Source organism: Prionailurus viverrinus, chromosome B3, assembly GCF_022837055.1.
Source record: "Prionailurus viverrinus isolate Anna chromosome B3, UM_Priviv_1.0, whole genome shotgun sequence".
Taxonomy (NCBI): Eukaryota; Metazoa; Chordata; class Mammalia; order Carnivora; family Felidae; genus Prionailurus; species Prionailurus viverrinus.
In genome coordinates this window covers 108,548,272-108,563,147 of record NC_062566.1, presented here as the reverse complement: position 1 = coordinate 108,563,147, position 14,876 = coordinate 108,548,272, and the positions used below count along the sequence as shown (strand labels likewise).

Here is a 14,876-nt window from a genome sequence, read left to right as displayed (position 1 = left end):
CTGGTGGTTGCCAGAGGGTAGCAGAGTACGGGGATGAATGAAATGGGTGAAGGAGATTGGGAGGTACAAGTTTCAAGCTATTGCAATGAATAAGTCCCAGAGATGAAAGGTACAGTATAAGGAATACATAATTGTTGTATGGTAACATGGTAGCTACACTTGTGATGAGCATAGAATAATGTATAAAGTTGTTGAATCATTATATTGTATACTTGAAAGTGATGTAATATTGCATGCCAACTATACTTAAATTAAAAAAATTAAAACAAAATACTGTTTACAGATTTCTTGTGTCCAGTACTTCATGTTAGAAGCTTGAAAATTGTCACTCCATCCCACTAACAAGTAAAAGCCTGAACAGACTGAAAAATCAACTCTTTTTGAATCTGTAAGAGAGGGGAGACAGAGGGCAAACTGCTGTCTCCATGACTGGAGAGGCCAACAAGCAAAACAGGAAGTTCTGGCTTACCACAGTAGAGAATTGCAAGGGAAACAGCTGCAAGAAATAGTGCTGAGGTGGGAAAACCTGAGTTGTTATTAATGAATTGCTGGATGCTCAGTATGGACAAGTGGAAGTTAAAAATTCTAGGAGGACCTAGTCATAGGGGACCCTCCAAAATATTGTGAGATTTACCTCCAGGAGCATAACCAGGTTCCTATAGTAGATACGGAAGAAAAATCCTTGTGCTTCCAGCAAGGGGAGAAGAAAGGAACCATTTTGAAACACTGTTAGCACTCTGTTCTTCTTAACAAGGCGTGCCTTCAGAGGTAACTAGTTAACCAGAGCATAATCTGCTGGGATATTATCAGAGACTAACTGACCTGGAAGACACAATATACCCCACTCCTGCTCCCTCTAGCCATGCTGTCCCACCTAAGGTTGGGGGGTGGTGGTGAGAAAAAAACTACAAACACTTGTGAGGTACAAAGTCCAGAGGCAATGGTTCACTAAAGTATAGAGACCTGATGTAGGGATACAGAACACTTTCCCTCCTCCCAAATTTCATCACCATATTACTAAAGGCCTATTTAAAACAGTTCCTTTTATGTGAAAAATGGGGCAACCTCTTGTATTGTTGGTGGGAACGCAAATTGGTGCAGCCACTCTGGGAAACAATATGGAGGTTCCTCAAAAAGTTAAAAATAGAACTACACTATGATCCAGGAATCACTACTACGTTATTTATGCAAAGAATACAAAAATACTAATTTAAAAGGATACATACCCCTGCAATGTTTATACCATCATTATCTACAAATTAGCCAAATTATAGACACAGCCCAAATGTCCAATGATTGATGAAAGGATAAAAAAGATGTGTTTACACACACACACACACACACACACACACACACACACACAAATATTACTCAGCCATTAAAAAGAATGCCATCTTGACCTTTGCAATGATATGGATGGAACTAGAGTATCATGCTAAGTGAAATGTCAGAGAAAAATACCATATGATTTCACTCATATGAGGAATGTAAGAAACAAAACAAATGAGTCTGAGGGAGAAAAAGAGAAACGCAAACCAAGAAACAGATTCTTAACTATAGAGAGCAAAATGATGGTTACCAGAGAGGAGGTGGGTAGGGGAATGGGTTAAATGGGTGATGGGAATTAAGGAAGGCACTTGTGATGAGCTCCAGGTATTGTATGTAAGTGTTGAATCACTAAATTGTACAATTGAAACAAGTATTTCACTGTATATTAACTGGAATTTAAATAAAACCTTAAAAAATAATCTAAAGAAACCAAACAAGTTCCTTTTACCTAGTACACAATGTCTGGCTACCAAGAAAAAATTACAAGGCATACTAAAAGGTAAAAACACAATTTTTAAGTGAAAGAGCAAACATCAGAACCAGGTATGGCAAGGATGTTGGAATTATCAGACCAGGAATTTAAAATAAGATTAATATGTGAAGGGCTATAATGGATAAAGTAGATAGCATGCAAGAACAGATGGGCAATATAAGCAGAAAGATAGAATCCAATGAAAGAATGAAAAAGAAATGCATAAAAAAAATTGAACAGTAATGATGAATGCCTTTGATGGGCTCATAGCTGAGAAAAGAATTTCTGAACTAGAGGATATATTAATAGAACTTTTGAAAACTGCAAAGTAAAAAGAACACAGACTGAAAACAAAACAAAATATCCAAGAACTGTGGGACAACTAAAGAAGGTATAACATGTGTGTAATGGGAATACTAGAAGAAGAAAAGAAGAAATACTTAAAACATGCCTGAGAATTTCCCCCAAATTAATGTCAGACACCAAAATAGTCAGAGAACTCCAAATAAGATAAATGCAAAAACAAAAAACAAAAAAACCTCAAACTATACCTACACATATAATTTCAAACTATAGAAAATCAAAGAGAAAGAATCCTAAAAGTCAGAGGAAAAACAAAACCTTTATGTAAAGAGAAACAAAGATAAGAATTAACCTGACTTTTGCTCAGAAACCATGCAAGCAAGATAAAAGTGGAGAGAAATATTTAAAGTGTTGAGAGAAAAGAATAACCAACTTAGAATTCTGTACACTGTGAAGTTATCCTTTTAGCAGTGCAGGAGAAATAAAGGCTTCTCAAATAAAAATTGAAGGTATTTGTTGACAGTAGATCTGCCTTGCAAGATATGTTAAAAGAAGTTGTTTAGAGAAAAGGTAAATGATATAGGTCCTTACACAGAGCATAAAAGAAAGAATAATGAAAGTAAAATAAAAACTTATTTTTCTTATTCTTAATTGATCTAACATATAATAGTTTGTTCAAAATGATAAGATCAACAGTATATTCATTATATATGCTTATGTATATATTTTATGTGTATAGGTATCCTTATGTATATAAGTGAAATGAATGACAGCAGTTATACAAAGGATGGGAGGAAGGAAGGAATTAGGATAATTTTGTTATTACAAGGTATAATTATAAGGTATTCCATTTGAAAGTGGACTTGGTTAGTTGTAAGTGTATATTGTAAACTCTAGGGCAACCACTAAAAAAAGTAAAACAAGAAGTATAATTGATATGCTAAGAAAGGAGAAAAAACAGAATCATATATAAGGCTCAATTAAAACAAACAAATGGCAGAAAAAGTGAAGGATAAAAATAGGAACAAAGAATGGCAACAAATAGAAAACAGTACTGAATATAGGAGACATTAATCCAACTATATTAATAATCACTTTGAATGTCGATGGTCTAAATGCAAAATTAAAAGACAGAGAGTGTCAGAGTGGATTAAAAACACAACCCCACTATATGTTGTTTACAAGAGACCCCCTTTAAACATATAAATATAGATTAAAAGTAAATGGATATATATAGAAAAACCTATCATGCTAACATTTATAATAAATAATAATAATAATAATAATAATAATAATAATAATAAAGCAGGAGTAACTATATTAGTTTGAGACAGAGCAGACTTCAAAGCCAGGACAGTTGCCAGTGCTAAAGAAGGACATTTATAATGATAAAGGGGTCAATTCTCCAAAAAAACATGTTTTTAACAAGCTGTCACCTAACAACAGAGAATCAAACTATGTGAGGCAAAGACTAAAAACTACAAAGAGAAGAAATTAAGCCCACTATCATAGTTGCAGACTTCAACACCCCTATTTCAGAAATGGACACATACAACAGGCAGAAAATCAGTAAAGACATACCTAAACTCAACAACTCCATCAAACACTGGGTATAATCGACATCTATAGACTACTTCATCCAACAATGACAGAATACACATTCTTCTCAAGCTCATGTGAGACATTCACCAAGGTAGACCACTTTCTGGGCCATGAAACACACCTTAACAAATTTAAAAAGGATAGAAATTCTACAGTGTCTACTCTCAGACCACAGTGGAATTAAAGAGCACACTTTGAAATAATGCTTGAGTCAAAAAAAAAAAGAAAAAGAAAAGAAAAGAAAAGAAAAGAAATAACACTTCAAGGGAGAAATATCCAAGAGAAATTTTGAAATATTTTGAACTAAACAAAAATGAAAGGGAGTAAGGGAATTGGCAAAATAGCTGAAGAGAATTAAGAAATACAAATTTCTAGTTATAAAATAAGACACAAAGATGAAAAGTAAAAAAAAAAATAGGGAGAGAGAGAAATTTCAAACTTTGAAATGCAGAGAAAACAGGGTTTAGAAGGAAATTTATAGCCTTGAACACTAAAAATAAAGATCTTAAATCAATCATCTGAATTTACACCTTAAGAAAAATAGAAAAATAGAGGCACCTGGGGCGCCTGGGTGGCTCAGTGGATAAAGCGTCTGACTTTGGCTCAGGTCATAACCTCATGGCTTGTGCGTTCGAGACCCATGTTGGGGTTCATGTTGACAGCTCAGAGCCTGGAGCCTGCTTCAGATTCTGTTTCCCTCTCTCTCTGAACCTCCCCCACTCACACTCTGTCTCACTCTTCCTCAAAAATAGATGAACATTAAAAAAAATTAAGAAAAAGATAATAGAATAAAAGCAAAATAACTCAGAGTAAGCAGAAGAGAAATAACAAAAATTAGAGCAGAAATCAGTGAAACTGAAAATTGGCAATCAACAGAGAAAATCTCCAAAACCAAAACCAGTTCTTTGAAATGATAAATAAAACCAATAAGCCTCTAGCCAGGCTAAGTAAAAAAAAAAAAAAAAAAAAAGAGAATACACAAATTATTAATATTAGAAATAAAAGAGAGGGTATCACTACAGTTTCTATGCATACTAAAAAGATAATAAAAGAATACTTACAACAACTCCACACTCATAAATTTGATAACCTGGATGAAATGAACCATTATATTAAAGATGCAATCTGCTAAAACTCACATAAGAAGAAACAGACAATCTAGATAGGCCTATTCTATTAAAGAAGTTGAATCACTAATTAATAATCTTCTAGGGGTGCCTGGGTGGCTCAGTCGGTTGAGCGTCCGACTTTGGCTCAGATCATGATCTCACAGTTTGTGAGTTCAAGCCCTGTGTTGGGCTCTGTGCTGACAGCTCGGAGCCTGGAGCCTTCTTTGGATTCTGTGTCTCCCTCTCTCTCTGCCCCCAACCCACTTGCGTTCTGTCTCCGTCTCTCTCAAAAATAAATGAACATTAAAAAAAAATCTTCTAAACAGGAGGCACCAGGTTTGGATATATTCAATAGTGCATTCTACCAAACCTTTAAGGAAGAAATTACCCCAATTCTCTACAATCTTTTAAAGAAGATAGAGACCGAGGGAATACTTCCAAACTCATTCTATGAGGCTAGCTAGTATTAGTCTAATACCAGCCAAGCAAAGACATTAGAAGAAAAAACCTATACACAATAGCTGCAAAAATCCTCAACAAAATATTAGCAAATTGAATCCAACAATGTTAAAAAAAAATATACACCATGACCAAGTAGGATTAATCCCAAGTATGCAAGGCAGGTTCACCATTTCAAAATCAATTAATATAATCCATCAATCACATCAACAGGCAAAAAATAGAAAAGTCACATGAGCATATCAATAGATGCAGAACAAACATTTGACAAAATCCTACACCCACTGTGATAAAAACCCAGTAAGCTGGAATAGAGGGGCATGAGGGAAACATCCTCAATTTGATAAAAAATATCCACAAAAACATACATCCAATACATTTCTCAATGGTGAAAATTCAAAGCTTGCTTAGTAAGATCAAGTATGATATCCTCTCTCACCACTCCTTTTCAACACTATACCTGACATTTTTAGCTACTGCAATAGGACAAGAAAAGGAAATAAAGGTATTCAAATTGGGAAGGAAGAAACAAAACTACCTTTCTTTATATACGACATGGTCATCTAAGTAAAATATCTGAAAGAGTCAAGAAAAAAACTTCTGGAACTAAGAAGTATTATGGCAAGGTTACAGAATACAAAGTTAAAATACAAAAGTCAATCATTTTCCTATATATCAGCAATAAACAACTGAAACTGAAATGAAAAATATATCAGTTACATTAGCAGCCCCCCAAATGAAAAACTTATATACATCTAACAAAAGCTATCAGACTGAGTGAAATCAATGAAGAATTAAATAAAGTTCCTATTCCATGTTTATACATAAGAAAAGTAAATATCATCAGGATGTCAGTTCTTCCCAGTTTGATCTATAGATTCAATGGCAATCTAAATAAAAATCCCAGCAAGTTGTTTTATGGATATTTACAGACTGATTCTACATTCTCTATGGAGAGACAAAGGATCCCAAATAGTCAACACAATATTGAAGCAGAATAAAGTTAGCAGACTTATACATATGGACTCTGATTCCCTTCCATAAAGTTATAGCTAGTGTGGTACTGGTGAAGGAACAGCAAATAGATGAATGGAACAGAATAGAGAACCCAGAAATGTAGAAACACATAAATATAGTAAATTGATCTTTGATAAAGGAGCAAAAGCAATACAATGGAGCAAAGATAGTCTTTTCAATAAATAGACTGGACATGTACATGGAACAACTGGACATGTACATGTGAAAAAAATGAATCCACACATAGACTTTACATCTTTCTCAAAAATTAACTCAAAATGGATCATAGAACAAAATGGAAAATACAAAACTAGAGAACTACAGGATAACACAGGAGAAAACATAGATGAGTTGGGTATGATTACTTTTTAGATACAACGCTAGGGGTACAATCCATAAAGGAAATAATTGGTAAACTGGACTTCATTAAAATTACAAATTCTGCACTATGAAAAACAATGTCTAGAAAAGACAAGTCAGAGAATGGAAAAAATATTTGCAAAGGACACATCTGATAAAGAAATATTAATCAAAATGTACAAAGAAACCTTTAAACTCAACAATAATAAAACAAACAACCCAAAAAATGGGCCAAAGACCTTAACGGACAACTCATTACAGAAGATATACAGATGGTAAATATTCATATGAAAAAATGTTCAACATCATATGTCATCAGAGAAATGCAAATTAAAGCAATAATTAGATAACACTACACATCTATTAGAATGGCCAAAACTTGGGGAACCTGGCTGGCTCAGTTAGTGGAGCACGCCACTCTTGATCTCGGGGTTGTGGGTTTGAGTCCCACATTGGGTGTAGAGATTACCTAAAAAAAATCTTAAAAAAGAAAAAAAAGAATGGCTGAAATTCTGAACTCTGACAACACCAAATACTGTTGAGGACACAGAACAACAGGAAATTGCATTCATTGCTGGTGGGAATGAAAAATGATGTAGCCACTTTGGAAGACATCACAGTTTCTCAGACAATCCAGCAATTCTGCTCTTTGATATTTACCCAAAGTAGTTGAAAATTTATTCACTATAAATTTATTCACCAAAATTTCACACAAAAATCTGCACATGGATGTTTACAGCAGCTTTGTTCATAACTGCCAAAACTTGGAAGCAACCAGATGACCTTCAGTAAGTGAATGGATAAATAAATGGTACATCCAGACAATGGAATATCACTCCGTGTTAAAAAGAAATGAGCTATTAAGTCATGAAAAGACACAAAGGAAGCTTAAATGCATATTATTTAGCAAAAGAAGCTAATCTAGAGAGGCTACATACTATATGATTCCAGCTAGATGACATACTGGAAAAGTCAAAACAATGGAGACAGGAAAAAGGTCAGTGGTTGCCAGGTACTGAAAAGGAAAGAGGGATGAATAGGCAGAGCACAAAGGATTTTTAGGACAGTGAAATTCTCTGTATGATACCATAAAGATGAATATATGTCAGTATACATTTGCCAAACACATAGGATGTACACTACCAAAAGGGAACCATAATGTAAATGTAACAAATCACTCATACATTGTTGGTGGGGATATAAAATGGTACAGTTATTGTGGATAATAATTTGGCAGTTTATCATAAAAGTAAACACATAACTGCTATATGACCCAGCAACTGTATTCTGGGTATTTATCCCAGAAAAACAGAAATTTCTGTTAATAAAACCTGTAAACAAAATTCAGAGTAACTTTGTTCATAAAAGCCAAACCTGGAAATGACCCAGATGTCCTTCAATAGAAAAATGGTAGAACAAACTATGATACATCAATTCCAGGAAATAATACTCAGCAATAAAAACCAGTGGACTGTTGATTCATGTAACAATTGTTTGAGTCTCTAGGGAATTATGCTGAATGGAAAAAAACAATCAAAAAGGTTACATACTACATGATTCTACTTAAATTCTCAAGATGGCAAAATAGAGAAATGGAGGACAGATTAGTGGTTGCCAAAGATTTGGACAGAAAGGCTGGGTAGGAGATAGGTAGGTATGGCAAAAGAAAGACAACTGGAGAATCCTTGTGGTGATGGAATTGTTCTTTATCTTCACTGCATCAATGTTAATATGCTGATTTTAATTTTGTGCTAGTTTTACAAATTGTTCCCATTGGGGAAAACCTGATAAAGGTGCATGGCATTTCTAAGCAGTATTTCTTACAGTTGCATGCCAATCTACAATTAACTTAAATAATTCCACCAAACATTTAAAGAAAAACAGACACCATTCCTCCTCAAACTCTTCCAAAAAACAGAAGAAAAGGGACTTCCTAACTAATTCTATGAGGCCAGCATTGCCTTAATATCAAAGCCCGACAAAGAACAAGATAAGAAAACTACAGGCCAGTGTCCCTTATGAACATTGATGTAAAGATCTTCAACAAATACTAGCAAAACAAATTCAGCAGTATATTAAAAGGGTTATACACCATGACCAAGTGGAATTTATCCCTAGAATGCAAGGATGGTTCAGCATATGAAAAGCAATCAAGGTAATATACCACAGTTGTAAGATAAAGGAGAAAAACACATTTAAATGTTTGGTAGAATTCTCCAGTGAAGACATCTGATACAGCCATTTTATATGTAGACAGGTTCTTGATTACTGATTCAATCTAACTTGTTACAGATCTATTTGGATTTTCTATTTTTTTCTTTTTTTTTTTTTTAATTTTTTTTTTTTCAACGTTTATTTATTTTTTTGGGACAGAGAGAGACAGAGCATGAACGGGGGAGGGGCAGAGAGAGAGGGAGACACAGAATCGGAAACAGGCTCCAGGCTCTGAGCCATCAGCCCAGAGCCTGACGCGGGGCTCGAACTCACGGACCGCGAGATCGTGACCTGGCTGAAGTCGGACGCTCAACCGACTGCGCCACCCAGGCGCCCCTATTTTTTTCTGATTCAATCTGCATAGGGTTTGTGTTTATAGGAATTTGTCCATTTCATCTAGGTTATCCAATTTACTGGCATACAATGGTTAATAATACTCTCTTATAGTACTTATTTCTATAGAATTGGTAGTAATGTCCCCATTTTTGTTTCTGAGTTTAGTAATTTGAGTCTTGTCTCTTTTTTTTCTTAGCCAATATAAGCTAAAAATTTTCAATTTTGTCCATCTTTTCAAAGAGTCAGTATTTGGTTTAGTTGATTTCTATATTGTCATTACATTTTCTATTTTATTTATCTCTGTCTTAATCTTTATTATTTTCTTCCTTCTGCTAGCTTTGGGTTTAATTTGTTCTTTTTCTAGTTAAGTTGTAATGTTATGTAGTTGTTTTTGAGATCTTCCTTTTTTTTAAATGTAAGCTTTTACAGCTATAGCTTTCCCTGTTAGCCTTGCTTTCTCTGAATCACTTAAGTTTTGGTAGGAAACATAGAGCCAGAAGACAGTGGAATAATGTTTTTTTTATAGTGCTGAAAGAAAATAACTGTTGATCCAGAATTCTACATCTAGTGAAAATATCCTTCAAGAATGAAGGTAGAATGAAGATATTTCTAGATGAAATAACTACTATGAAGAAAAGCTACTGAAGGCGTTGTCATGCGCTCAACCAATAAAACACCACAGCAGTGATCAACACTTAAATAAGACTTATTATGAATCAGTTGTTGTTCTAAGCACTTTATATGGATTCAATCCAAAAAGGTTGTTACTATTAACATGTTCATACACATGAGAAAATGAAAACAAAAAAGATGTTAAGTAGCTAGTAAGTAGTAGAGTCAGAACTGAACCCAAGCAGTCTGGCTTCAGAGATGATGCTCTTAACTATTACTTGATACTATCTTGTAACTAAGTTGTTATAAGTTACAAGTTGTATAACTTGAGTTTATTTAGTTAATCAAATAGATAAAAACCATTTTAAGCAGATTTAGAAATTTAGAAAATTATTTTTATTTAATGCTGTTTTCTAGAGATAAAAAAATAGGAAGGCAAGGCAACAACTTGTATTACTTTACCTTGAAAAAAATTATATAGAATGAGCATGAAACACTGATTTATCAACAATAATCATAATAATAAACATTCTTTGAGTACTTACTATGTGTCAGAAGTTGTTTTGGGGTCTGAGGATGTAAAAATGAATGTGATAAAGCTCCTGTTCTTAAGGATTTTATACAAATTAGGTAATACAGTCAAATAAGTATATAATTACAATATAGCATGTGCTATAACAGAAGCATGTACAAAGCCCAAAGTACATACAAGGTAACAATGATATAAGAAAGGAAACATCAATATAATCATGGCTGTTTTAAGACAGTAATATTTTTAAAAGGCCTTGAAAAAAGGCCTTGCTCACAAAAAATGAAGTTTGGAAAATATTCCACAATTTTTTATGCATGATACACACAGACTACTATCTCTGTTTTAAACTTGTAAATAAACTCTCCATTAAATAAGCAATGAACAGAAAGAAAAGCAAGTAGAATCTGTTACCATCCTGTGTAATTATTTTAATTTTCAAAGCCTTCAGCATAAAGACGATAGACTTATTCCAAAGTACTTAGAATCACCTCCTGCTGATTAAATTTCTACTCACTCAATAGTCCAGTGCTCAGGAATTATGTGGATTCAGAAGGTAGAAGAGGAATTAATCCAGAAAAATCTTTCAATAAGACGGAAAGTGATATTTCTATACTGGATAAAAAAAGCTATATTGAACTTAAAGAGTTACCTTAACAGTTGCAAAGAACAAGTTCTCCAAGTAAACTCTGGGATCCTTAAGGTGAGGATTATGCCTTATTTTTCTTTCTATCCTTAGTATCCCTAATGGTTAATACAGGGCTTGGCAAATAGAGCATTATTATTTCTGCTCAATTAGATTTTTATTATAAAAGAATCAACAAGAGATGAAGTTTAATTTTTTCTTGACCATATTCCTTGTATGCCAACAAACTGTTCTTTTATGTCCAAAGGCCACTGCTTCATTCCACAGAGAAAAGGGATCAAATGTGACCCTTGACCTCAGAAATGTAGATATGGTTAAAAAAAGAACAGCTTAAAAGAATCAATGCAAATTCCTTAAAGATCAGCATGGACTTTTAAATTTACAATTTCTACATGCTACTATAATTCTTTTTTGCTCTTACTGAAATTAAATGTTATAGTACATGTCACACCAAAGAGAATATAGTAACTAATGACCCATTCACATTTCCCTGTAGCTGTGCTTCAAGTAACTGCCATTAATGGGATATAAACCCTGTCTAAGTAACAGAAAGGACATTATGATTCATATTCCATGTGTTACCGTTACATAGATATATTTAGTTTTGTATTTATATTGTACACAGGATGAATAAATGGCTATACATGATGATTATGAATCCCTAAATTATAATGTTGTCGTGTATTTTTAGATTGCTCAGAGATCAACTGTCTATTAATCAATGGTCATTGAGTCAACAGGTTCTCACTAAGTTGATACTTCTGTCTTTAACTTAAATGATGTATGCTGTCCTCATTAAAGAAGATTTTAATCTAAGTTACTAAAACAATAACAAATAACTAAAACATCAGAGAGAAAGGATGTCAACATCTATGTCAACAAAGGCACAATTTTAAATATACTAACTTAAAACACTAATAATATTAATTTAGCTTTTTATGACCACATATAAATATGCCTATTTAAAAATTTCTAACATATGAGAATAACTTACTGAAAAAAAAATTCTGTTTACGGTTATTAAATTAGCATTTAATAACAATTAATGAATATTAATTGATGATTACAAATAATCACATACAAAAATAATTTTACATCTTAATAAACTGCACTCTTCTCTGGGTCAGGATTGACAACTTTTAGCATAATCTAATATTTTCTAAAAGTTTAAAGATAATATGTGAAAAAAAAAACTTGAAGGAAACTGGTTAAGATTTATCTAGACAGGATACTAAGACTCTTAACTCTGGAGGGAATAAGGGAGCAAATTTAAGTGTTATTGGCTAAAGTTTCTCATATTAATCAGACTATTGTAGTGATTAGTGGTATGGAATTAATTTTCTTTGCAACATGTTGGTGACTTTCTTACCTAGAGAGCATGCCCAGAGGTGTAACATTAAGTGATCCCATCAGCATTGCCAGGGCCATCCCTGGCGCTTCCCGTTCTATTACTTCTTTTGTGGCCTGTAATTAAAGATTAAATAGCAAACTGAGTGAAATAAGCCAAAAAGAAGGAATGCAGAGTAGTAAAGTTAACTTAAAAATAATGATAAATCATGCTTTCTATAAACCATACTTTGTAGTTTCCCAAACATTGTATTTATTGAGACTCAGTTCTTTGGGACCTCTGAATAAAAGCTGACAACCAGGGCATCCAGGGAACTTTTATATATTAGCAGACCTTTCTTATTTCTTATAATTCAGAGGTATTTGATGCAAGTCTCATCTAAAAACCTAAATTTCAAAATGAAATCTCAGATTGTTATCATAGCTCAATGATTTTCACAGTGCAAGAAATCTGGGTATTTTTCTTTGTCTATTACACATGAAATAATTAATCCCTAAAACCTGAGATCATTTTGTTTCTGTCCTAGCTCTATGATTTTATGATACAATTAAAAGGAACTCAGGAAGTACCAAGTTAACTTTCTCATGTTTTGGGTAGAAGAAAAACTAAATTTACCATCTTTCATATTTTCAATATAAATTATCTTAGTATTTTTAAAAACAATTAATGGAGTGATAGGTTTTAACTATACAATAGATGTTTTAAGATAGGGCATTTTTAAGACTGTGTAGTTAAACCTGAAGTGAATTAGACAGGAAAATTTCACTTTCTAAAGGTCAAAGTAGATACATATTTATCATATTGTGATGGTAAAGATATGTTTAATGCTCAAAGTTGGGAGTGAAATAAATGACTAAATGTATTCTTTTTTTTTTAAATTTTTTTTTTTTTCCAACGTTTTATTTATTTTTGGGACAGAGAGAGACAGAGCATGAACAGGGGAGGGGTAGAGAGAGAGGGAGACACAGAATCGGAAACAGGCTCCAGGCTCTGAGCCATCAGCCCAGAGCCCGACGCGGGGCTTGAACTCACGGACCACGAGATCGTGACCTGGCTGAAGTCGGGCGCTTAACCGACTGCGCCACCCAGGCGCCCCGACTAAATGTATTCTTAATCCTGTTTCTACATATGAATTTAAAGTAATTGGGAGCAATACAGGAATAAAGTTTGCAAAATAAACTATTCCAGTACAGAAGAAGAAGGCAAATGAAATAAAAGATAAATTATGGAGGAATATAGAGAAAGATTAATTTTTTAATATTTTATTAGAAGTAGAGGGACAGTACTAAATCAGATTGTAGCTCCGGCAAAATTTAGGTCAAGGACTTGGCAAAATAATTGAACTGTATCAGGTATCCCAGCATATGTCCACTGAATCCCAGCATAACGTGATATCTAACAATGGCAGAAATTTTAAAGGAAAATTAACACTACCATAATGTCTTTCAATAAAACCTGCCTTAAAAATAGAGGGCCAGCAGGCAGGAGAAAAGGAAATTCTTAAATTCCTAAGTTTGGGAGTTAATTACTTTTATTTAAATATATAGTTAAAATAACGCCAAGCTAGCATTATCCAGAATCTCTCCTTGGTTTTCCAAACTCAGCTTTCTAGTATGATTCTGAGGTCTCCTGAGAAGAAACACTATTTCCATGTGATAAACTGCTTTATTGATGTTTGTAACCTTTACTTAGAGACTGTAAATCTTAGAGTCTTAAAAATCAAGTATGTCATATTACTGAGAACAATCTTAAAAGAATCCTCGGACAGGGCTAACATTTACTTCATCATCTGCTTGAAAAAGTCACATAAACAGTGTTCAACATTTAATGAATTTGGGATCCATATAAAGATGATGTACTCCAAAGTATAGTAGCATACGTTATTTAAGGACAAAGGAAGAAAATATTAAAATAGCTGAGAAGTCTTTCACTTAAACAGATACCTCAAAAACACTTATCCATCCACGCAACAAATATTTATTAAGCATCTAATATGCCCTAGGTAGTATTCTAGAATTGATGTTACAGTAGTGAATAAAACAAACTTCTAAGAGTGTGTAAATTCACCGTCACCTACCACATGAAAAACCTGATTGACAAATTGTAAATGAGAACTATCTACAAGAGATGTAATTGACTAATTTTTATAGATTCTCTAAAATAAACCACTGGATTTGGCTGGACCACAGTGGTCTACCTACAATGCCTCTTCTCACTGTTCTAAGAATTGTTTTACTATATGCAACTGGATCCAATGAAATGGCTCAGTGAAACTCGGATTTATATTAGGAAGTATTTAAGGCCATCGTATACAACTTTGCACTGTGATCCTCTTTAGGAGGAGCTATATGAGAAACTTTCTCTCAAGTGTCATACTTAGGAATGGGTACTCCCCTGGGCTACCAGTTTTTGTTTGTTTGTTTTTAATTATGATGCTTATGAATCAGTTACCCTTGAGAAGAGTCAAATCTGTGTACCCTTTTTAGTAGAGGACACAACCTAATTTCATCTTACTTTTCCTTTCCTTATTTTCCCACATT

At 33.6% G+C, this 14,876-nt stretch overlaps 1 protein-coding gene across 6 annotated transcripts in view; it reads right to left on the bottom strand.

Annotated features, from left to right (window-relative positions):
- The window catches only part of GPHN (gephyrin), a 623,769-nt gene that overhangs the window by 270,340 nt on the left and 338,553 nt on the right, over positions 1-14,876 (bottom strand). For all 6 annotated transcript variants that reach the window (XM_047863515.1, XM_047863519.1, XM_047863517.1 and 3 more), the window contains one exon: positions 12,358-12,452. In XM_047863515.1, the coding sequence (XP_047719471.1) occupies positions 12,358-12,452 (95 nt within the window). The remainder of the gene's footprint in view (positions 1-12,357; positions 12,453-14,876) is intronic.